The sequence below is a fragment of the Thunnus maccoyii genome, chromosome 7, assembly GCF_910596095.1.
Source record: "Thunnus maccoyii chromosome 7, fThuMac1.1, whole genome shotgun sequence".
Classification (NCBI taxonomy): Eukaryota; Metazoa; Chordata; class Actinopteri; order Scombriformes; family Scombridae; genus Thunnus; species Thunnus maccoyii.
In genome coordinates, this window is record NC_056539.1 from 34415780 (window position 1) to 34441442 (window position 25663).

Consider the following 25663-nt stretch of genomic DNA (forward strand, 5'->3'; position numbering starts at 1 on the left):
ACGTCTCTGCATCTCCGAGGACGCGACGCAGCTGATCCGGTTCTTTCACTGCAACAACACCGCTGGACCTGCAAGATGACGCCTCTACCGCCACGAAACACCTCAACATGGCTTTGTGGTCGAGGGTTGATGTCGAATAACGTTAAAATTAAATGAGTTTATTTAGAGAAGTTGAATTAGCTTCTCATTAGCATTCCCCGGTGCAACACATGAAGCCTCGAATCACGCACTTCGAGCCACTCATGCTGAATAATTTTCTTTATTATTTATTATCATGCATAGATCTTATTTATTTAGTTATTTTACTTTCTTTTTATTTATTATTTTCTGTATATTATCTTATGCTTTATCATGTATCATCAAGACGTTTAGCTATTAATAAATGTCTTAATTTATCCTAAAAGTGTTTGGTTGTTTCTGTTTGGGACTTAGATCATGAGACTGATTCATTGATTAAATTGAACAAGGTTTAGTGTTTGCTCCTGGCACTAATAAATCCTAACCAAAGAGAAGGTGGTGCCCTAATGACAAGGTAATTCATTAATAAAATATTAATACTCCTACAAGGTGTAATGAGTAAATTGTTATTAAGTAATGAACCGTTGAAATGTAGAATTGAAGTGTCAGTTAGCCGCTAACATTATCTTACCTGACTTTGCTTTCAGCTCCAGTGACGTAGATATTAACTTAAATAAATCCGTTTTCTTGACAAACGATGAACGAACCTTTAAAATAGAAAGAAACAGTTTCTGCTGAATAAAAACGATATTAAATCTAAAAGTTGTAAGTTAGCAGACGTAACAAACAAACCGCTCATCGTTCACTCACAGTATCATCAGGACCCCGCAGCCCACAGGGCTGTCTCTGCATGTGCCTGTCCGGGAAACATCAGGACCCCGCGGGCCACAGGGCTGTCTCTTCACGTGCCTGTCGGGAAAACATGGAAGAAATCAGCAAAACTCATGATCAGACGGGATAAATGTCTTCCAGTACTTGTATCATGTTTTCTGTAACATGTTTTAATAATGTTTTTATTCTTTATATCAGCTCTGTCGGACTGTTGTTTGTGTTTATGTGAGATGGCGCCGGCGGGCAGCTTTATTTATCTTGACGTTTATACCCTAAATGCAGCCTTACAGGTGCGACTCTATGGAAACAAATCATTGCCACAATTGCCAAAGCCATGATGTTTGTGCATGGAAATTGTTCAATAAAATAATAATAATAATAATAATAATAATAATAATAATAATAATAATAATAATAATAATCATCACCATCATAATAATAATCATAATAATAATAATAATGATAACAACAACAACAACAATGATAATAATAATTTGAATTATATCGGCAACTGAATACCAAATTTTGAACTTCAAATACCACTAAATGTATTGCAATTAAATATTTGAGTTTAACCTCTGCAAATAAATAGACTCAAACTCAAAAAGTTCTTGTTACTGTGTCTTTAAACAGGTTAAAGGATGAGACCCTGACAGTATTCGGATAGATCATGTTTTTGTTTAATTTTCAGATGCAGTGAGATCACATTTTCTGAAGGAAGGCAAAAATATTAACCTATCTTCTTCTTTATTTGGTCTTCATGAAAACAGAGAGAAAAGCAAACTACCCATTTGGATGCAGCTACTGTATAATCAAAATATCTTCTTTTGACTTTTGAAATCTTTTTGTTTATGACGAATGTTTGTTTGTTTGTTGTATACAGTAAGGTCGTCCACCAGATGTTAGATTAATACAACACAACAGACTGTTTTTCTTCTTTCCTCTCCCATTAATCATCTCACGACCCCTCAGATTTATCTGCTGACCCTTTAGAGGGGCCCGACCCCTAGGTTGGGAACCACTGGACTAAACTAGCTAACTGTATATAAAGTAGTGTAAACTAGCTCCACCTCCAGCAGCTACAACAGTAACATGCTGCTCTAACACTGATGCTTCACTATTAATAATCTAATGATGTCATATATAATAATATATCAGTCAGAGGGACCAAACCACTACTTTTACTGCAATACTTTAACTACATCAAGCTCATAATACTTATGTACTTTTACTGCAATACTTTAACTACATCAAGCTCATAATACTTATGTACTTTTACTGCAATACTTTAACTACATCAAGCTCATAATACTTATGTACTTTTACTGCAATACTTTAACTACATCAAGCTCATAATACTTATGTACTTTTACTGTAGGAGGATTTTTCATGCAGTACTTTTATTTGTAATGTAGTATTTTTATTGCAGATTCAGGTCTGTATATAAGTATTTTTACATCGCTGTATTGGTACTTTACTGAAGTAAAGTATCTGAATGGGACAGAACCATGGAGGAGACTCTGTTGGACACATCTGATAAATCCTTTATATAAATGAGGAATAATATTATGTAACTGCGCTCTCTGAATATGTCACTGAATATGTTGTAACACCTAAGTCACCCACACACACACCTGTCAGACTGAGCTCAGGGAGGAAACACGTCACAGTTCAGGACCCGTATCTCCGCTCTGCTCGTAGTTCCGTCTCATAACAGCAGCCGTCAGTTGCTGCTAGCTGCTGTTAGCCGCTGCTGGCTGAACAACAGCTCAGAGATAATCTTTAAACTCCTGAAGAATCAAACTGAGTCTGTTAAATAAATTTGAAATGAGTCCTCACAGAGTCCCGGACGGGCTGGCTGCGAACTAACACCGCTGCTGTTTGACTAGCGTTAGCTGCTAGCTCCTGCTAACAGTGCTAACCAGCTAGCTGTTGCGTTTATGAGTCTGCTCGTTTCATCTGGAGAAAACATCGATAAGAAAACGTTAACATGGACACACAGCTGCGGGATAAATAACAGGTAAGTGAGCTAAACGCTAATCCAAAGCTAATGTCAATTACAGCTCTTTATTTTACGGAGATAAAGTGTTAGTTAGCTGGATGTTTACCTGCTGAAGCAGAGGCCCGAAAACCTGCAGGACCAACAACATTTCATCATCTGCTGACAAACACAACGACAACACATCTGCAGTAGTGGAAGAAGTACTGAGATTCTTTACTGCAGTAAAAACACCAATACAGCAATCTTAAAATACTCCATTACAAGTAAAAGTCCCTGTATGAAAAATCCTCCTACAGTAAAAGTACATAAGTATAATGAGCTTGATGTAGCTGGAAACCACTGGTTTCATCTTTAACAATGTGTTGTATTTTAAAAGCTTGTTATATTATCCATTGTGTCAAATCTTCATCTGAAAAGTAACTAAAGCTGTCAAATAAATGTAGTGGAGTAGAAAGTACAATATTTCCCTCTGAGATGTAGAAAGTAGCATCACATGGAAATACTCAAGTAAAGTACAAGTACCTCAAACTGTACTTCAGTACTTGAGTAAATGTACTTAGTTACTTTAATGAACCTCACAGAGAATATTTAAGCACTAAAGTGTCTTTAAGTGTCGTCATTGAGGAGCTTCAGATGTTGTTCTGAACATTTATTTCCTGTGTGAAACATCAAACATCTGATATGAACTCACACATGTAAAGTTTAAACTATAAAAACTCTCACTGAGGAAAGTTTTCAGTTTGATTGTTTGCGTGAGAAGTTTAGGTTGAAAAGCTGAAAGCAGTTGAAGTGTCAGCTGGTATTTAAACATTAAGACCATTAAAGTAAGTCTGTAAAGTTCTGATTATTTCCATCATGGAATAATTGTTTTGTCTATAAAATGTTAGAAAATAGAGAAAAATGTTTGTTATAATCTCCTACAGCCCGAGTCGATGATTTAAAATGTTTTTATTTTGTCCGACCAACAGTCCAAAACCCGAAGATGATATTGATTTATTGACTAATGGTTCCAGCTGTCAGATGAAAGCAGCTGAAGCATGTTGAAAACATTTGACATGTTACCGTTAATACACGTTAGAAGCGTTTCCAGCTTCTTAAATGTGAATATTTTCTGCTTTCTTTAGTTGACAGTAAACTGAAGATCTTTTGGAAACACTGATCCACATTTTTCACAATTTCTGACATTTTATGGACCAAACAACTAATTGATAAATCCAGAAACTAATCGTCAGATTAATCAATAATTAACTAATGGTTAGTTGCAGCTCTGACCCTCGTTTTTACTCTCCACGTTTATTTTATTTTAGTTTAGTTTAGTGAAGCGTAATCTGCTCATACAGCTGTTTAATATGCTGTTTATATGTTATGAACATATTAACAGTATCTATCTATATCTATATTGATTGATCGAGGCTTACTGTTTTCACTATGAGTAACAGATCAATAAATATTAACACAGTAAAAATCTTCTCCTGGATCCGACTCAACGGATCACGTCTCGCTCTAAACGCTGCAGACAGTCGAGTCATCGGTTTCCATGGAAACACCGAACTAACAGTTGAAGAGAAGAGCTGCAAACATCGGTCATTAATCAATCGATCAATGAGTCTATAAAACAACAAAACTGTGTGACAGATTTCCTGGAGCCCGAGATGACGTCATTAAAGGATCATTCTGCTGATTCTCTATATTTGTCTTCATGTTTGGATCCAAACCAACAATGAAATGATTCTTTTTCAGAGATGTTTAATCCAGTATAAAGTTTATCTGCAGCACAACAAGTTGTAAACAGAACCGCGTTACTGCACATGCTCAGTAGCGTCTGCATGATGCTGTTATTAGTGTTTGGAGCAACAACGGAGGAATCAGACGTATCAGCTTTGATAAACACACAGTACCTGTTAGACAAATATATAAAATCATCAGAATGATGCTTTAATGTTTGTTTTAAGACGTTTATTGACTGTGATGGACGAGAAGCAGAAAACATCAAATATTTGTCATATTTGCTTTAAAAATGATCTTTTTCATCACTTAATTGATTATGAAAATAGTTGAAAATTAATTTTCTGTTGATTTAACGTATTGATAACTACTAATCACAGCAGCTCTACTGAAGAGCAAATGAAAGCAGGTGAAGTGTCATTTACAGATTAAATGTCAGTTGAAGCAGATAGAGCTGATAGAGACCAGAACAAGATAAGAAATGTCATCTGACGTCATAAACACTGAGAACTTTATGAAATGTTGTTAATCAGGCCTGATCTATTATCTATTATCTATTATCTATATCACCACTGATCTCCTGATCTGACATTCAGTTCCACTAATTTTGCATAAAACTCTTCTGAGTTTATTCTGAGAACTGAAAACTTTTGTTTTGTTGAACATCTCCGGCTGTTTCCTGCAAAAAGACTAAAAGACGACGGTGGCAAATTAAAGGAAAAACCTGAATAAATGAGAGTAGAAGATGTTTCCACACAGCTGCGCTGCTCCAGTAATGAAGTTATGAACATCCACTGATGCTCTGTGACTTGTATAAACATCCAGCTGATTCTGATCTGGTATCGAGGTGACGAGAGGAAAAGATGTGAGCGGCTGAACGAGGGTTGATTGTTGGGGCGGACGGCAGCAGCTTCAGTCACAAAGACGCTCAGCTGGCTCGTCTGTCAATAAGAACAGTGACTGAAGTGACGTCTGCGTTTAGATCTGCGGGAAAGACATCAGTAAACAGGGTCATGTGATGACGTGATCAGACTGTCAGCGAAGCTTTATTTATACAGAACTTTTTAAAACACGAAGAATATAAATGAATAAATAAATTATAATATGAAATATTATATGTATATATATATATATGACAGGAAGTAGATCTAGAAACAGGTCCAAAGATTCATCAGATCTGGTAGTCGGGACTCGTGAACCCGTCGACAACCACATAGAGACCCTCGTTACAAAGATGAACCAACATCTGAGAGTTCAGTGGTGCAAAATCCATCCAGGTTCTGGTCTACAGAGACGTGGAACACACTGATATGATCAGATGAGTCCTTCACCTGAGAACTGGTCCAGGTCTGGGTGCTGGACCCCTACAGTGAGGGGGTCTGGTCCAGGTCTGGATGCTGGACCCCTACAGCGCGGGGCTCTGGTCCAGGTCTGGATGCTGGACCCCTACAGTGAGGGGGGTCTGGTCCAGGTCTGAGTGCTGGACCCCTACAGTGAGGGGGTCTGGTCCAGGTCTGTATGCTGGACCCCTACAGTGAGGGGGTCTGGTCCAGGTCTGGATGCTGGACCCCTACAGTGAGGGGCTCTGGTCCAGGTCTGGATGCTGGACCTCTACAGTGAGGGGGTCTGGTCCAGGTCTGAGTGCTGGACCCCTACAGTGAGGGGGTCTGGTCCAGGTCTGTATGCTGGACCCCTACAGTGAGGGGGTCTGGTCCAGGTCTGGATGCTGGTCTCTTCCAGGATGACAATGAATGATGTGAATCATGTTATGACCTTCACAGTCACCAGATCTCAACCCAGCATCATCATCACAGCACCACATGAGGAAGATCTTTATGATCAATGATGATCAATAACAAGGAGCTCTGAAGATGTTCTGGTGGTCCAACAAACATCGGCTGTGTGTCGCTATCTGTAGTTTTTAGAATCATAAAAGACTAACATCATAATGCGCATTTAAAATAAATAAACATCCCATAATGCTACACGTGGACTGTCGGCGCCTCAGACAACAGAAACTGTATTTAAAGGTCGGTGTGACGTGTGCAGACGGCTGCTAGCTAGCGTTAGCTCCCCGGCAGCTAAAGACAAACTGTTCAGTCTACGTCCACGTAGTCGGAGATAATAGATCAGCGTGCGGAGCTTCGTCCACGTAGACCAACGTTCACATCACAGCTGATGTGAACGTTGGTAATAATGGAGCAGATATCATCTACATTTGTTTTTAACTTAAAATATGTAAATATGTAACTGTAACTGAACCGTTGACAACAAGTAAACAACGTTTAGTTCACATGTTTACTGAGTAAAGGTGCCGATGCAAAGATCAATCTCTGGATTTCAAGAATTGATTACTGATCATTCAAATAAGAATCGTAATAAATTGATTATTTATTTAAATCCAGCCCTATTAATCTACTATTAACTTTATAATAAAACTTTATTTTCCATTGTGGATTGTTTATTATGTTTTGATTCAGTGTTATATCGACGATAAGTTTTATTGACTTATTCAGACACAATATCAGAATAATTAATTATCAATGAGCTAATGACGCTAATAAATGTTCATTAATTTGATGAAAGTGTTTATTGATGAATGTTGTGTTGAACAGTCTGAGGTCTGTGAAGAAGTTGAATCCATCAGCTGCAGAGGTCTTCATCGTCATCATCGTCATCATCATCGCGGTGTCTGTCAGAGGTCAGAGGTCACAGACGGACGTCCCTTCTCTCTGAGCGACGCTCCCGGCAGCCATGCTGACCTAGAACCAGCCTGAAGCTGTTTGTTCCTGCCGTCTGAGAACAATAAACCACAGAGAACATGTCTGAGAACCAGGCCAACAACAACAACGTCCCGCTCAACAACAACAACAACAACATGGGACCCAACAGGATCCGCAACCCCAACATCAACCAGAACCCCCTCATCAACGTCAGAGACCGCCTCTTCCACGCGCTCTTCTTCAAGATGGCCGTCACCTACGCCCGACTCTTCCCTCCGTCCTTCAGGAGGGTGTTCGAGTTCTTCGTCCTGCTCAAGGTGAGACGGGCCGGATTATTAACACATCATTAACCTGGTAACCATGGTAACTCTCTTTTAACCTGCTACATCACCATGGTAACTCTCCTTTAACCTGCTACATCACCATGGTAACTCTCTGTTAACCAGCTACATCACCATGGTAACTCTCTGTTAACCTGCTACATCACCATGGTAACTCTCTTTTAACCTGCTACATCACCATGGTAACTCTCTTTTAACCTGCTACATCACCATGGTAACTCTCTGTTAACCAGCTACATCACCATGGTAACTCTCTTTTAACCTGCTATATCACCATGGTAACTCTCTGTTAACCTGCTACATCACCATGGTAACTCTTTGTTAACCTGCTACATCACCATGGGAACTCTCTGTTAACCTGCTACATCACCATGGTAACTGATGCTGCAGATGTAACCTGGTCCGGAGCAGGTTATGTTCTGAGTTTCGGCTTAAATTGGCGGTAAAAAGCGTCGTCCTTTCACCACCTGATCTGCTGTGAAGTCTGTTTAACACTGCTGCTACTGCAGCTATTAGAACACCGATTAGAATATTGATTAGTCTTTTATCAGACTTACCATTGATTTGATGTCATGTTGTGTATTTGTAATGGTGAGGTTTGGGTTACTGCGGGATTTTGTTACAATATATCAAACTGTATTTCAAAAAAACAAACAAACAAAAAAAAACTAATGAAGAAATACTTTAAACAAAACAAAGATGAATCTATTGATATTTATCTCAGATAATATTCAATCTATAATATTAGTTTCACTTTGATTTGGCCAGAATCTTTGATTATGAGACAGAATCAGACAGTTTAATGTTTAAATCTGCTTCATCGAGTTTAAAATTTAAGAGCTCTGGATGTGGGAGGCATTGAGAGTGCATTGACTGGTAAAATATGATATTTTACCAGTCGATGCATATATAATGCATATATTTTATATTAATAAATTAATGAATTAGTTTTTTAATTAACAAATTTACATCAGCAATGTCCTGCCAGCATTCTTCGCTTATTTGCAGCGACAGCGTTGCTTTTTGCTGTGATGATGTATTTATATTATTCATATCTCTCCGTTATAACGACCTGTTCCTCCTGACTGAAGGAAGCAGCACATGATTGGTCCATTTTGTGCAGAAAAAGAGTCAAATGACGCGTCAAACGCCTCTTTCATGGAGCCCGAAGCAGAGAGCCTGAGTTAACAAAGAAAGTTCATAACCAGCGCCGCTTATCTCTGATCATGAGTTTAGGGTTTGTTGAGCCTGGATATGTTGAACTTGCTTCGTCGTTCACCCCTCAGGCTCTTTGCTGACGATATTCTCAATCAATCAATCAATTAATCGTTTGGTCAGAGTCAGAGCTGAAGCCCTCAGATGTCTTTCTTTATCTGCTGAAGAGTCCAAAACCTACAGATCATCACATATGAGAAGTTTTGACATTTTTCCTTTAAAAATTACTAAATCGATTAATTATCAAAATAGTTGCTGATTTAATTTAATTTTCTGTTGATCAATTAATAATCGTTGCAGGTTTAACCTCAAATACAACATGAAACATAAGTGACAGTGAATTTAACTGGTTAACTGTTAAAAGCAGGAGAATCTGTGAGAACACAAACTGATCTGTGTAGAGCTGAAGATTATTTAAATTGTTGATTTATCTTTTTTGGCGTTTTTGCTTTAAAAAATGTTTTTTATCTCAGTCAAGGTGACTTTATTAAAGGGAACATTTATGACGTTTTTCCTTATTTTCAGTCATATATGTGATGTCACAATGTGGGATGTTCATATTAAACATGGCCGACATGTCAAATAACGAGGTAAACGTGTGTAGCAGCGGCTGCTCTGAACGCTCGGTTTCCAACGTTTTTTGTCCACTTTCAGCCCGAGACGACGTCGGCTGGTGACGGATTTCTTTATATGGTCATCTGCTCCACGCGCAGCGCGCAAGTTCGCTGCTCTGCTCCGCTAACGTTACGGCGTTACTGTAGCGGTTTCTGCATTAATTCTAACTAAACCACTGAACAAAGAGCTCCAGATCTTGTTGTCGACCGCTAACAAAACTCCACTAAAACGGCGGATAAACACATTTCATCTCCTAAAAAGTCTCCACAATAAAAATCTCCTGATTGTGATCTGAAGCAGCAAAAGCAGGAAATGTTGGTTTTCATCAGCAGTAACTTAACACGACTGATTCGGCTGAAAGCGATCAGCAAGGCTGATATCTAAACTTCAAGCACAGAGATTCAGTGAGAAGCTACAGAAGTCCTGAGAGCCGAGCAGAGAGGATAAAGATGTCGCACAATAAGTAAGAAATTAGCGTAATATTTACCAAACGGAGACGTCCTGCTGTGTACTCGCATATTTCAGATCTGATTTTAGCTCCAACGAATACGGAGGAGAAGTTTATATTTTGAGTAAAGAACGAGAAGAAGAAGAAGCGAAATCCGACGACTATAGTTTGTTTACGCTGCGTCCGGAGTCTCCTCCCACCGCCGGGGGAAGCTTCCTGAAGCTGACCAATCAGAACAGAGCAGGCTTTTAGGAGGAGAATCCAAAACAGACGGCTGCATAAAGGGCCAGGAAGATAAAAAAGCTGCTCTAGTGGAGTTCAAAAATAAAAATATAGAGCTTGAAATATACATAATAGTTCCTCTTTATCAATTAATAAAAAACAATGTTTGGATTTCTTTCTAAATATTTCTGTCGGACGTCGTCAGGCCAAAGCCTGGAGACACAGCTGGAGGTCGAGATGTTCAGATGTACATGTGCCATATAGAAGCAACGCTCTTGTTCCTTTTCAGTATAAAATATCTCTAAGTACTAATTAGAGATGCAAATTTTAAGCAGTTCCCTTAATCGAAAGTCGGTCGATTAATCATTAATTTATGACTTATGGTGGACGTTCAACTGTGAGCTGCGTCTGACACAAATCAGAATACATGAGGAATTTAAAGAACAGATTAAGTAAACACAGTTACTTAAATTATAAGTTAAATTACAAAATAATGACTGCATTTAAAAGTTCAGATCTCCCGTCTGTCGCTGGACGACAAAATCCAAAGTATTAAACAGCAAACAGCTGCAGAAGCTCGATGAATCAGGCAGTTAGATGACCCGTAAATGACCCGTAACGTTATCGAACAAATAAAAAGCAGGTTACTCCCCATAACGTCTGTCTGACTGGTTTAATATGAATTAATACTCGTACTTTATCTACATGATGGACTGATTGTTGGTCCAGCTGCTGGAAACAGCTGCTCAGCTGCGACAGACACACAAATACTGTCACTCCAACTTCATCAGTCCAGGAAACCTTTAACATTTACTGCCACGCTAAAATGTATTTATACTCCGAGCAGGAGAGCGTCGCTTACACAGCTCATCACTTTTGTGTTGATTTTGTTGGTTGTTGTGTAATTTAGAGAACTTCTGTCCCGACCGTCGGCGCCGCAGCTACAGCGATGCTAGTTTAGCATTAGCACGAGCCTCAGATATCTGAATCACACAGCCGCCAGACAACAAACAACAACTCCGTGGAATTTTCACAACTTGATGAGATTCAAGACGCCGCGGTGTTCATCAACACGCCGGCCTCAGTGAGCAGAGCGAGGCATGCTGGGACTTTTTTCTTCCTCGGACGGCAGGGAGGTGCGTTTGTTTTACAGTTTGTGTGGCTCAAACAGCAAACACACCTGTAATTCAGTCTCATTAAAAAGTAACTAATACAGCAAACCTACAGAACGCTTCATCCTCTGCATTATTGGTTAATATATTTTTTATTGATGAATTGCCATTAATAATTTAATCGATTAATGATGGACATCCCTAATACCAATTAAGAAACTGATAAACTGGTAAAACATTTCTCTGCTATAAAACAGTTAATCAATGAAAATAAACCAGGGAATAAAAAGTTTGGATTTTTTTATTTATTGCATAAATACAACCTGACACACATTTTTAGGTTTACATGTGCAGAACAGTTGATGCAATCATTCAACTTAAAATCACCATTAATCAGAATATTTTTTATTATAATTCTAGTTGTTACAGTTGATACTTAAATGTAAATTTCTACTTGACTGTACACAGCAGGGGATTTTAAAACTGCATTGATCAATATTTTTATTCTATAGATATTATATAGTTAATAGTAATTGTGCATAATGAGTATGTGTAATGATGACAGCACTTAACAAATCTGTGCGGGACAAACAACAACACAAAGTTCCTTTAAGTTAAACGTTTTAATCTGCAGCGATCAGGATTAAAATGACGGAATTTTTAATGGACTCTGGTGTAGAAGTCCAAGGTTTATGTGTTGCTCCATCAGATTAGCAGCAGTCACACCTTCAGGCTTTTCTCCACAAACACTCCACGATGCAACACAGTCTGAGTCATATAACAGACTGCCGATTCATATAACAAACTGCCGAGTCATATAACAAACTGCCGAGTCATATAACAGACTGCCGAGTCATATAACAGACTGCCGAGTCATATAACAAACTGCCGAGTCATATAACAGACTGCCGAGTCACATATAACAGACTGCCGAGTCATATAACAGACTGCCGAGTCATATATCTGACTGCCGAGTCACATATAACAGACTGCCGAGTCATATAACAGACTGCCGAGTCATATAACAGACTGCCGAGTCATATAACAGACTGCCGAGTCACATATAACAGACTGCCGAGTCATATAACAGACTGCCGAGTCATATAACAGACTGCCGAGTCACATATAACAGACTGCCGAGTCATATAACAGACTGCCGAGTCATATAACAGACTGCCGAGTCACATAACAGACTGCCGAGTCATATAACAGACTGCTGAGTCTCATATAACTGACCGCCGAGTTATATAACTGACCGCCGAGTCATATAACAAACTGCTGAGTCTCATATAACTGACCGCCGAGTCATGTAACTGACCGCCGAGTCATATAACAAACTGCTGAGTCTCATATAACTGACCGCCGAGTTATATAACTGACCGCCGAGTCATATAACAAACTGCTGAGTCTCATATAACTGACCGCCGAGTCATGAGAGAAATGACTTTCTGTGTTTCTGTGTGAAGAGTTGGTGTTTGTCAGAGTTAATGACTTCATGTTGATTAGTTTTTCTGAGCAGGACTGTGCACACAGTCTGATCTCCTCCTATTAACTCCTCACTGCTCCTCTCTGACTCCTCTCTGCTCCTCCTCAGGCGCTCTTCGTCCTCTTCATCCTCGCCTACATCCACATCGCCTTCTCCCGCTCGCCCATCAACTGTCTGGAGGTGGTGAGGGAGCGCTGGCCTCGTGACGGCATCCTGCGGGTGGAGATCCAGAGGAACTCCAGCCGAGCGCCCGTCTTCCTGCAGTACTATGACTCCACGGGCTTCCAGGAGGAGCTGGAGCCTGAGGAGGGAGGAGGAGGAGGGAAAGGAAGAGTGGCGGGGCTCAGCCTGGCAGCGCTGCAGGAGGAGGAGGAGGATGAAGAGGAGATGACCCTGGAGATGTTTGATAACAGCTCAGTGCAGGTGAGCGCAGGTCAACGCACGCAGGTGATCAATGAAATATTTAATTTTTGAACCCAGTTATACTCAGCAATGAGTTTTAAAGCTGCACTAATCAATGTTTTTATTGATAACTGATACTTATTGTGCATTATTAGCACAGATCATAACGAATGTGTGTAATGATGAACAGCTCACCTGTGTTTGAAACCATGGCAACTACAACTTCATGTACCGCCAGTTTGGTTTTTGGTTTGGTTGTAGCTTTTTCTTTCCGTTTCTACAGTTTGAGCTGGACATCGAGCCTCGTCTGAAGCCGTCTCTGATTGGAGGAGGTGGAGGAGGCGGAGGAGGAGGAGGAGGAGGAGGTGTGAACGACAGTCAGGACGTCTCCTTCAGCCAGACCACTAAAGGTATGCAGCCGCTGAAGGACTCTGTGTCTGAGCTGGAGATGATAACCAGAGCAGGTAAACCCTCCTTCACCTCCTCCTCTGTGACTCCTCCTCCTCCTCCTCCTCCTCCTCTTCTCTGACCCTGCCTCCATCCTCTGACTCCTCCTTTTCTCCTCTCTGACTCCTTCATCTCCTCCTCCTCCTCTCTGGTTGAATCCAAATGTCCACCCTCTGGACTTGCGGACTGAGCCCTCGCGGACTTCAGCGATACGTACCGTGACGTGTTCGCCGTCGTCACGTCACGTCCGCGAGGGCGCCGGGCTGCGAGACGGGACGTATGACCTCCAGTGTTTCCATGGAGATAAATTGAAATTCCTGACCCTTTTCTGCTTTACTGTCAACACATCTGGTCAGAGTGATCCTGAGCTGCTCTAATCCAGCCTGTTATAAACCTCATTACATAAATTAATCCATACAGTAAATACTTTACATAACCTATTATTATTATTAATATTACTCTGAGAATTATTGTTTTTGTTATTGATGATAATAGTTCGTATTATTATTTATTATTTTCTACATCGTCACTTTATAGCTGATTGCTGCAGGATTATGGGTAATTTTGCGAGGGCAGTTGTGGGTTTGGACAAACCTCGACTCTTGCAGACTTACTGGGAACGCGCCCGCAAAGTCCGCAAGTCTGCAAATGCCTCTGACTCCTTCATTTCCTCCTCCTCCTCCTCCTCCTCTGACTCCATCCCCCCTGCTCTGACTCCTCCTCCAACCTATGCCTTTCCTCCTCCCTGACTCCTCCTCCTCCTCCTCCTACAGTAACACTCCTGCTGAGTTGGTTGACTGTGGAACTACGTGATGTGAAGCAGCTGTTTTAAAAGTTTTAAACTGATCCTGATTCATCTGTTGATGATGATGATGATGATGATGATGATGATGTAATGTATTTTTAAAGAGCTGAGGTTCTCTTTCAGTCCAGCAGGAGGCAGCAAAGTCTATGTGATGTTGAACAAGACAAACACATCATCATCAGTGGACCACTGCATGCTGGGAGATATTGATTTAAACAAATTAATCAGTGACGCTGTTGTTTGACATGTGTGATGTATGTTGTTTGACATGTGTGATGTATGTTGTTTGACATGTGTGACGTATGTTGTTTGACATGTGTGACGTATGTTCTTTCAGTGTGGCCTCAGGAGGAGTACATCGTGGAGTATTCTCTGGAGTACGGCTTCCTGCGTTTGTCTCAGAGCACCAGACAGAGACTCAACATCCCCGTCATGGTCGTCACTCTGGGTGAGACGCTGACACACAGCTGCAACTAACTTATTATTTTATTATCAATTAATCTTCCAGTTATTTTCTCAATTAATCAATTATTAAATGCCAGTAACTTGTGAAAAGTGTCCAGAGCCCACGATTCATCCTCATTGTCTTGTTTTGTCTTATCAAAATTGTTGCCAATTAATTGACTAATTGATTAATCATCGCAGCTCTAAGTGGAACCAGCGGCCTCATGGTCACATGACTGATGACGGAGCTGAAACCTGCGTTTCTCTCTTTGTGTTCAGATCCAATGAAGGACGAGTGTTTCGGTGACGGCTTCAGTCGCTTCCTGCTCGATGAGTTTTTGGGCTACGATGACATCCTGATGTCCAGCGTGAAGGCGCTCGCAGAGAACGAGGAGAACAAAGGTAGAAAACACAGAACAGAGAGAGAACCAGGAGAACAAAGGTAGAAAACACAGAACAGAGAGAGAACCAAGAGAACAAAGGTAGAAAACACAGAACAAAGAGAGAACCAGGAGAACAAAGGTAGAAAACACAGAGAACCAACAGAGAACCAGGAGAACAAAGGTAGAAAACACAGAGAACCAACAGAGAACCAGGAGAACAAAGGTAGAAAACACAGAGAACCAACAGAGACCCAGGAGAATAAAGGTAGAAAACACAGAGAACCAACAGAGAACACAGGTAGAAAACACAGAACGGAGAGAGAACCAGGAGAACAAAGGTAAAAAACACAGAACAGAGAGACAACCAAGAGAACAAAGGTAGAAAACACAGAACAGAGAGAGAACCAGGAGAACAAAGGTAGAAAACACAGAACAGAGAGAGAACTAGTAGAACAAAGGTAGAAAACACAGAACAGAGAGAGAACTAGGAGAACAAAGGTAGAAAACACAGAACAGAGAGAGAACTAGGAGAACAAAGGTAGAAAACACAGAACAGAGAGAGAACTAGGAGAACAAAGGTAGAAAACACAGAACAGAGAGAGAACCAGGAGAACAAAGGTAGAAAACACAGAACAGAGAGAGAACCAGGAGAACAAAGGTAGAAAACACAGAACAGAGAGAGAACCAGGAGAACACAGGTAGAAAACACAGAACAGAGAGAGAACCAGGAGAACAAAGGTAGAAAACACAGAACAGAGAGAGAACCAGGAGAACAAAGGTAGGAAACACAGAACAGAGAGAGAACCAGGAGAACAAAGGTAGAAAACACAGAGAACCAACAGAGAACCAGGAGAACAAAGGTAGAAAACACAGAACAGAGAGAGAACTAGGAGAACAAAGGTAGAAAACACAGAACAGAGAGAGAACCAGTCGAACAAAGGTAGAAAACACAGAACAGAGAGAGAACCAGTAGAACAAAGGTAGAAAACACAGAACAGAGAGAGAACTAGGAGAACAAAGGTAGAAAACACAGAACAGAGAGAGAACTAGGAGAACAAAGGTAGAAAACACAGAACAGAGAGAGAACTAGGAGAACAAAGGTAGAAAACACAGAACAGAGAGAGAACTAGGAGAACAAAGGTAGAAAACACAGAACAGAGAGAGAACCAGGAGAACAAAGGTAGGAAACACAGAACAGAGAGAGAACCAGGAAAACAAAGGTAGAAAACACAGAACAGAGAGAGAACCAGGAGAACAAAGGTAGAAAACACAGGACAGAGAGAGAACCAGGAGAACAAAGGTAGAAAACACAGAACAGAGAGAGAACCAGGAGAACAAAGGTAGAAAACACAGAGAACCAACAGATAACCAGGAGAACAGAGATCCTGAGGTGTATTCAGACAGATGTGAATAAAGACATCAGAGTCCTGCCGACATTAATCAGGTTTCTGAAGTTCAGGTGATATTTTCACCTGTGAGGTGTCTGCAGGTTGATGATGTCACTGCGTGGTTCTCTGCAGGGTTCCTGAGGAACGTGGTGTCTGGAGAACATTACCGCTTTGTCAGCATGTGGATGGCCAGAACCTCCTACCTGGCTGCCTTTGTCATCATGGTCATATTCGTAAGTATCCAACATTCATCAGCTGACTGAACACCAGCGGTCGAAAGTAATTAAGTACATTTACTCATGTACAGTTTGAGGTACTTGTACTTTACTTGAGTATTTCCATGTGATGCTACTTTATACTTCCACTCCACTACATTTCACTACATTGGGAACCACTGGACTAAACTAGCTAACTGTATATAAAGTAGTGTAAACTAGCTCCACCTCCAGCAGCTACAACAGTAACATGCTGCTCTAACACTGATGCTTCACTATTAATAATCTAATGATGTCATATATAATTAAAGCTGCAAGCAGCGTTGGTCAGGACCTCGCACTCTGGCCCGTCGGGATCAGATCATTTTGCTTTTTTAAAAATGTGTGGTGTGCTTTTATTTTGAAAGTTTGATTGACAGGATGAGTGTTTTCTGCAGGGTGAGACATGTCTGTCTTGCTCACACCTGTGGCATCAAAATCATGCAAGTTTTGGGCCCATTCACTTGAATTTCAATTAGTAAATTGAAAACTCTTGATGAGTTTGTGTGTAAAACAAATTATTTTCCTAATTTTCATCAAGTCTATTTTTAGAGAAGGACCCACATGACCTGGTCAAAGTTTGATTTGAATGGAGAGTGTGAGTGAACCCACACCTTTTTGAACATTTACTGCTTCCACATAGTTTTAGATACAAACATGTTTTACATGTTTTTTCTATCTTTTATTGTTTTTGAGATATTAGAGTGTGAGTTTTAAAGTCTTTTCTTGCTCCTCCTGTGATTTTATAATGAGTGTGTATTGCAGAATGTTTCACAGCACTGAGGGAGTGACATCACCAGGAGCAGTTGGAGAGGAGGATTTTAGAGTACGCTTCTTGTGAAATCTCCTCATAAATCCCATGACTTTGGCCAAATCTTACATTAAAAATCATATTTTAGTAGGAAATTTCGTGGTGAATCCATTGATACAGGTTTGAAAGTGGTCAGACTTATAGTTTAGACGTCAGAAGCTTCTGTTTGACACAAAGTTCATGCCCATAGATTGCCTCCCCATTGGTTTACATTGTAAGTGTGATGTGGCACTGCAACTTTCAGGGCTTATAAAGTCCAAACCGTTCGAGTTATTACAAAGTTTTTAACAACATTTTTTTCAGCACAGTGTCATATGTCATGTGTCAAAGTTTGAAGCCGATACCATTAACGCCCTCGGAGGAGATAGCGTTTGTTCGCGGGCCAAAATTGGGGCAAAGTCTTATTTTGAAAGGCTAATTGCGGACTTCCTGTTGGATTTAGGTCAGGGGTGTCAGAGTATGATTTGTAGGTCTTGATGAGACGAATAATTGAGTTTTGGTTTGATCTCTCTACGACATTCCTACGGGCCGTGGTGGCCATTTTAGTTACATAGGTGGCACTCTCAAGCACATTTTGGCACTTTGGGGGTTAATTTTTACATTTATCAAATGTTTCACCAGACCTGATGTGCGTGCCAAATTTGGGGAGTTTTTGAGCATGTTTAGGGGGTCAAATTTAGGGTTTAATTGGCATAATAATAAAGAAAGAAACAAACAAACAGACAGACATGAAAATTAGTAATAATAATATATCAGTCAGAGGGACCAAACCACTACTTTCACTGCAATACTTTAACTACATCAAGCTCATAATACTTATGTACTTTTACTGCAATACTTTAACTACATCAAGCTCATAATACTTGTGTACTTTTACTGTGTTGATGTTTGATGTTTTGTGTTTTGCAGACGTTGTCGGTCTCCATGCTGCTCAGATATTCTCACCACCAGATCTTCGTCTTCATTGGTCAGTTTTTCTCTGAAGCGCCACATCAGACCGACTGATGATGATTTTCAGTTAAATATTAAATAAATGATCAATCCCTCCAGGATCTCCATGTTTTTGTGATGAGTGCGTTGAAAAAAACATTGATTTTGCAGCAGTCAATGTGTGTTTTTTACTTCTTACAGTAAAATCAGGATAATTGGGGAAAAATTGCAAGAAAAGGAAAATAATGCGTTTTTTTTTTTTCAACTCCTACAAATTAAGAGTCGGATGTAATGACTTTGTTGGATAAAAAGCTTCCTGCAGATCAGCATCAGCAGTAATTTAGCAAAATTGCAGCTCTCACAAATATTTAGTCAGTTATTGGGATCGCAGTTTCCTGGAGGGATCGATGGATGTAAAGTGTTTGATTCTCTGATCATTTCTGATCTAAATGATCAATTTAATCCTAAAGTATCATAAATGATGTCTGGTCTCTGTGGTCTGGAGGATCAGCTGTATTGATCTGGTCTCTGTGATCTGGAGGATCAGCTGTATTGATCCGGTCTCTGTGACCTGGAGGATCAGCTGTATTGATCCAGTCTCTGTGATCTGGAGGATCAGCTGTATTGATCCAGTCTCTGTGATCTGGAGGATCAGCTGTATTGATCCGGTCTCTGTGATCTGGAGGATCAGCTGTATTGATCCGGTCTCTGTGACCTGGAGGATCAGCTGTATTGATCCGGTCTCTGTGATCTGGAGTATCAGCTGTATTGATCCGGTCTCTGTGATCTGGAGGATCAGCTGTATTGATCTGGTCTCTGTGGTCTGGAGGATCAGCTGTATTGATCTGGTCTCTGTGATCTGGAGGATCAGCTGTATTGATCTGGTCTCTGTGATCTGGAGGATCAGCTGTATTGATCCAGTCTCTGTGATCTGGAGGATCAGCTGTATTGATCTGGTCTCTGTGATCTGGAGGATCAGCTGTATTGATCTGGTCTCTGTGACCTGGAGGATCAGCTGTATTGATCTGGTCTCTGTGATCTGGAGTATCAGCTGTATTGATCTGGTCTCTGTGATCTGGAGGATCAGCTGTATTGATCTGGTCTCTCTGCCCCCCCCCCCAGTGGATCTCCTGCAGATGTTGGAGATGAACATGACCATCGCCTTCCCAGCAGCCCCTCTGCTCACCGTCATCCTCGCCCTCGTCGGTAAGTCGAGATAAAGTTTATTTGATGAAACAGATCGTTGGCTTCAGTGTTTGGAGGTTTTTGTGTGTTGCATAACTTCCTGTCTTGACCTGATGATGTCACTTCCTGTCACCAGGTATGGAGGCCATCATGTCGGAGTTCTTCAACGACACGACCACGGCCTTCTACATCATCCTCATCGTCTGGTTGGCTGATCAGTACGACGCCATCTGTTGCCACACCAACACCAGCAAACGCCACTGGCTGAGGTGAGTCACCTGACCGACACCGCCTCACACTATTGGCTCATTGTAGACCACATCCACAGAGATTTTAAGGGATTCTTGTTCCGTTTTCAGGAACTTTGCACAGATTTGGGATAAATTAATGGAAATATTAATGGTTTGTAATATACTGTATTAAAGGCTTTTAAGGGGTTAAAAACTACTTAAAATGTACAAATTAACATCACAGCTACCTGTTAAAATGCACCTTTTTAAAAGCACCTTAATTATAGTTCAAACATCCTAAACTAGTTCATTCATGGACAGAAACATGAACTATAATACATGAAGAGATTTTAATGGATAATCTGCACTGTTTTAGCCCTTTAAATAACATGAAATAACATGAACCTTCATTTAAAAATTACAGCAATTTAAAGGTATAAGTTAAGGGATGGCTTTCAGGGGATTTGATCTATTTTAAGGGCTTTATAAATCTATATTATAAATCATTATATTAACCCTTTAAAAGCCCATTAACAAACCTTCCTGGTATCATTATTTCTGCATAAATGAGACGTTAAAAGATTTCTTTCCTCTGTGTTTATTTCAGGTTCTTTTATCTTTACCACTTCGCCTTCTACGCCTATCACTACCGCTTCAACGGTCAGTACAGCAGCCTGGCTCTCGTCACCTCCTGGCTCTTCATCCAGGTCAGAACCTTCATCATCATCATCATCATCACCCCAGTCACTCTGAACACACAGACATGAAACACAAAATGAACTCATCATCATCAGTGATGTCCGTCGCCAATAAACCTCCATAAATCTGCTTAGAAATCAGAGAAAAGACAGATAAGAGACAAGTCGGAATATTTTCAGAATAAAAGTGAATATTTTTAGAATAGAAGTCTGAATATTTTCAGAATAAAAGCCTGAATATTTTCAGAATAAAAGTCTGAATATTTTCAGAATAGAAGTCTGAATATTTTCAGAATAAAAGTCTGAATATTTTCAGAATAAAAGTCTGAATATTTTAGGAAATAGTTTGGAATATTAACAGTCTGACAGAGCAGCAGCTGACGTTACAGCAGCACATCTGATGAGGTTTTGTTCTCCTGATGCTTCTTGTTTCTGTTTCAAACATGTTGCTGTTAACACATCATAACATCTGTCACATCTGCAAAAACATTTTCACACAAACAGCTGATAAAACGCAGCAGAAAGAAAAAAAACACCTCAGAGATTCACTTTAAAAACACAGTCTGATTGTTTCTGGGATAATATTTCATATTATATATGATGTGATATTAATATATCATCCAGAGCAGGTTGGCTCATACAGCCTCTGAACTGGGACAGACTGGTTTTCAGTTATGTCTCACTACTGGAATGAACTGCAGCTCTGCAGTTGAACTGGCTGATGGTCTTCAGATTGTTTATGATATTGTGGTATTGTGATCCTGTGTTTGGGGCTTTTTATCACTTTTATTCAAAGATTTGTTCAAACATGGGAAACATTTTAATATTTGAACTGTAATGACCTGTTCAAATTCAGAACTGTACAGTTCATAAGTGCAACAGACTGTCTGAGGTAGTTTGGCCTGTGAGCCAGCAGAGGGAGCTGAAGCTGACATTAATACTGTAGTTTCATGCTGCAGACAGTCACAGATCCAGGCTGCAGTAGATACAACAACATTCATCCTGTGTAGATGTCAGCTGTTCTCACTAAGCTCCTGCTCTCCTCGTGCAGCACTCCATGATCTACTTCTTCCATCATTACGAGCTTCCCGCCATCCTGCAGCAGATCAGGATCCAAGAGATGCTGCTGCAGAACCAGCAGGGGGGTCAGGCCAACCAGACCGCCACCGCCCTGCAGGACAGCCTCAACAACAACAACAGTGCTGCAGCTGCTGCGGCTGCTGCTGCTGCTGCTGCTGCTGCAGCTGCTGCGGCTGGTGCAGGACCTCCAGGACCGGCGGACACCACCCAACCAGCACCCGCCTCCACCCCCCAGCCTCAGCCCGACCCACAGCCCTCCTCCACCTCCTCCTCTCCTGCAGCGGGCGTAGGGGAGGTGAGGTCGGAGCTGAACTGGGTGGCTCAGACGGCCGCCATCATCACCGAAGCTCTGTCGTCCTCCACCCAGCAGGGGGCGGCGGTGCTCGATGGAGGAGGAGGAGGTCAGAGGTCAGCGGGAGCGACAGAGATCAGCGTGGTGGCCGAGTTCTGGATGGGAGGAGCAGCTGCAGCAGGTGTAGGAGGAGGAGCAGCAGGTGTAGGGGGTGAAGCTGCAGGCGTAGGGGGAGGAGGAGCAGGTGGAGGAGGAGGAGGAGCAGGTGGAGGAGGAGGAGGAGCAGGTGGAGGAGGAGGAGGAGCAGGTGGAGGAGGAGGTGAAGGGGAGCAGAGTGTAACGGTGGATCCAAACATAGTCTCTGTAGAAATTAAACCCACAGCAGGAGGAGCTGATCCTCCAGCCACGCCCCCTCCTCCTCCTCCTCCTCCTCCAATCAGAGGGCCACAGGCGGCGGAGGCGGGGCCCTCAGAGGCGGGGCCAGCAGGTGCGGCCCCCCCACAGACAGACTGCCCCCCTTCACAGAGTTCAGGTACAGACTGGAACTGCAGAGCGCAGCAGAGCTCCTCACACACATCCTGAGAGTCCAGGTGTCCCGCCGTGACATCACCTCACCTGTCTGACACCTGTCAGCTGATCAGCCTGTTTGATCAGCTGATCAGAGAGCGTTCAGGGTTTTCCTGTTGATCCACATCTGAAAGAATTATCTTATCGTGTTTCCCAACCTGAGGGTGGAGACCCTCCGCAGGTGACGGAAACAGCTGCAGAGACACGATCGGTTTATTTTACTGTCTGTCAATCAAATAATCAATAAAACTAAAAGCAGATAGATGACAGAGAGGACGACTCGCAGGCAGAGCTCAAACCTTTCATCAACTAACTCATGAGTCGACTGACAGAAAATTAATCAGCAACAATTTGATAGTTGATTCATTGTTTTTCTGTTTTGTTCAGTCGGACAAACGAGACGTTTACAGAACAAATTATTCATGCGACTGCTAATAACAATTCCAATAATCAATAAGTCATTTAAAGCTCCGGCTGTCCTCCTGATTCTGCTCTCTGTCCTAACAAACTGAATCTTTGTGTTGGACGGACAGAACGAGACATTCGAAGACGTCAGATTTGACTCTGCGGGACAGTTTCAGTTCTTATGTTTGAGGGACTAAATGTTCCGAGGTTCCGTCAAGTTCTGTCAGATCCTGTCAGATCCTGTCAAGTCCTGTCAGGTTCTGTCAGGTCCCGTCAGGTTCTGTCAGGTCCCGTCAGGTCCTGTCAGGTCCCGTCAGGTCCCGTCAGGTTCTGTCAGGTCCTGTCAGGTCCTGTCAGGTCCTGTCGGAACATAAAATAACTGAGTCAGGTTCCGTCAGGTCCTGTCAGGTCCTGTCAGGTTCCGTCAGGTTCCGTCAAGTTCTGTGAGGTTCCATCAGGTCCTGTCAGGTTCTGAGGTTCCGTCAGTTCCTGTCAGTTCCTGTCAGTTCCTGTCAGTTCCTGTCAGGTCCTGTCAGGTCCTGTCAGGTCCTGAGGTTCCGTCAGGTCCTGTCAGGTCCTGTCAGGTCCTGTCAGGTTCTGTCAGGTCCTGTGAGGTTCTGTCAGGTCCTGTCAGGTTCTGTCAGGTCCTGTGAGGTTCTGTCAGGTCCTGTCAGGTTCTGTCAGGTCCTGTGAGGTTCCGTCAGGTCCTGTCAGGTCCTGTCAGGTCCTGTCAGGTCCTGTCAGGTTCTGTCAGGTCCTGTCAGGTCCTGAGGTTCCGTCAGGTCCTGTCAGGTCCTGTCAGGTCCTGTCAGGTCCTGTCAGGTCCTGTCAGGTCCTGAGGTTCCGTCAGGTTCCGTCAGGTTCTGTCAGGTCCTGTGAGGTTCTGTCAGGTCCTGTCAGGTTCTGTCAGGTCCTGTGAGGTTCCGTCAGGTCCTGTCAGGTCCTGTCAGGTCCTGTCAGGTTCTGTCAGGTCCTGTCAGGTCCTGAGGTTCCGTCAGGTCCTGTCAGGTCCTGTCAGGTCCTGAGGTTCCGTCAGGTCCTGTCAGGTCCTGTCAGGTTCTGAGGTTCCATCAGGTTCTGAGGTTCCATCAGGTTCCGTCAGGTTCCGTCAGGTTCCGTCAGGTTCTGTCAGGTTCCGTCAGGTCCTGTGAGGTCCTGTCAGGTCCTGTCAGGTTCTGTCAGGTCCTGTGAGGTTCTGTCAGGTTCCGTCAGGTTCCGTCAGGTTCTGTCAGGGCCTGTGAGGTTCTGTCAGGTTCTGTCAGGTCCTGTCAGGTTCTGTCAGGTCCTGTGAGGTTCTGTCAGGTTCCGTCAGGTCCTGTCAGGTCCTGTCAGGTTCCGTCAGGTCCTGTCAGGTCCTGAGGTTCCGTCAGGTCCTGTCAGGTCCTGTCAGGTTCTGAGGTTCCGTCAGGTTCTGAGGTTCCGTCAGGTTCCGTCAGGTTCCGTCAGGTTCTGTGAGGTCCCGTCAGGTCCTGTCAGGTCCTGTCAGGTCCTATCAGGTTCCGTCAGGTTCTGTGAGGTTCCGTCAGGTTCTCTGGTTTGTTTCTGTGACTGTTGAACCTTCAGAGAGACGTGGAGACAAACATTCGATCTGTGAGAAGCAGAAATATAAATCGAGCCTGTGATGTGGATCCAGGTAAAACCCTGAACCAGGTGTGACCTTCACCTGCTCGCCCGCCTCACGTTTCATCATCAGAGCTCCTCACCGACACCGATCGATCCATCGGCTGATCAATCGTTCAGCTCGTATCAGAAAGTCTCACACAGAAAGATGAAAGACTGACGTGTGAATATTTCATTAATAATTAATAATCAATCAGTTCCTCTGATGATCTTTTCGTTTGGAAATAAAGGTGAATTTACTGTTTTGTGAACATTAAAATCAAGATAAAGAATCAATAAAAGAGTTTAGAGGTCAGTTCAGTTATTGTCGCTCTGCTGCAGAAACACCAGCTGATTATTCTCCTGATCAATAATCTGTTGATTATTAATCATTTAGTTTATAAAATGTTAAACAGTAGAAGAAGTCGGAGGCGACGTCTTTAAATGTCTCTTTGTTGTCGACCAGAACTCAAAATATTCAGTTTGTTAAAAAAAACAAAAATAAAATCTTCACAGTAGGAATCTGAAGTTATTGATGATTTTAATAATTCATCAATTAATAATAAATATTTAGTTTTGTGTTTCAGCTGAAGATGAAACTTTAATCAATCAGCCAATAACGATTCAGCCCATATTGATAATTGATGAATCAGACGTTAGACATCAGAAACATGAAACTAGTGATCAGATCAATAGTTGGTTGTTATTGATCTGTAGAGCAAAATAAAAGAAACCTGCATTTAATTGATTATTTGAAACAAATTGACAGACGGTGAAACTGGAGATGATCTGAAATCTGATCGTTTATTGATCAGATTCAGATGTTTCTATAAACTGCAGCTCAGCGTCACTTTAAACACTGAACATGGCAGGAACTGATCGTGATGATCAGTTATTGATCAGCTGATCAGCCCTGACTCTGACAGGTTGAAGCACAAACTCAACTGAGTTGATTTTTTTTTTTTTGTTCCATATGCTTTTATTTTGAAGATAAAAACTCTTAGA

General features: G+C 41.8%; 2 protein-coding genes across 5 annotated transcripts in view; one reads left to right on the forward strand and one right to left on the reverse strand.

Moving 5' to 3' along the window:
• Positions 1–917, reverse strand: part of med16 (mediator complex subunit 16) — a 12166-nt gene extending 11249 nt beyond the window's left edge. Inside the window, exons 1-2 of the mRNA XM_042416319.1 lie at positions 829–917; positions 650–725 (exon numbers count right to left, since the gene is read on the reverse strand). The gene's annotated coding sequence lies outside the window, so the exon portion shown is untranslated. The remainder of the gene's footprint in view (positions 1–649; positions 726–828) is intronic.
• Positions 918–2488: 1571 nt separating this feature from the next.
• Positions 2489–25663, forward strand: tmem259 (transmembrane protein 259). Of its 4 annotated transcripts, XR_006096930.1 has the most exons (13): positions 2489–2869; positions 7192–7616; positions 12847–13161; positions 13424–13604; positions 14730–14840; positions 15116–15238; positions 16740–16840; positions 18582–18639; positions 19725–19808; positions 19924–20056; positions 20625–20724; positions 21767–24429; positions 24526–25663. XR_006096930.1 is itself a non-coding variant. In XM_042416320.1 (12 exons), the coding sequence occupies exons 2-12, from the start codon at positions 7398–7400 to the stop codon at positions 22667–22669; spliced, it is 2328 nt and encodes a 775-aa protein (XP_042272254.1). In that variant the 5' UTR covers positions 2489–2869; positions 7192–7397; the 3' UTR covers positions 22670–25663. The 4 variants fall into 4 exon arrangements, 3 of the variants coding, with proteins under 3 accessions (XP_042272254.1, XP_042272255.1, XP_042272256.1); XM_042416320.1 differs by having other exon boundaries at positions 21767–25663; XM_042416321.1 differs by having other exon boundaries at positions 2490–2869; positions 13424–13550; positions 21767–25663.

What these genes read in the sequence shown, in the direction of transcription:
- tmem259 (XM_042416320.1), top strand. Translation starts at nt 7,398, where the DNA reads ATGTCTGAGAACCAGGCCAACAACAACAACGTCCCGCTCAACAACAAC. An exon ending in TTGATAACAGCTCAGTGCAG is followed by an intron (nt 13,162 to 13,423) that starts GTGAGCGCAGGT and finishes CCGTTTCTACAG; the next exon opens with TTTGAGCTGGACATCGAGCC. An exon ending in TTGTCATCATGGTCATATTC is followed by an intron (nt 16,841 to 18,581) that starts GTAAGTATCCAA and finishes TGTGTTTTGCAG; the next exon opens with ACGTTGTCGGTCTCCATGCT.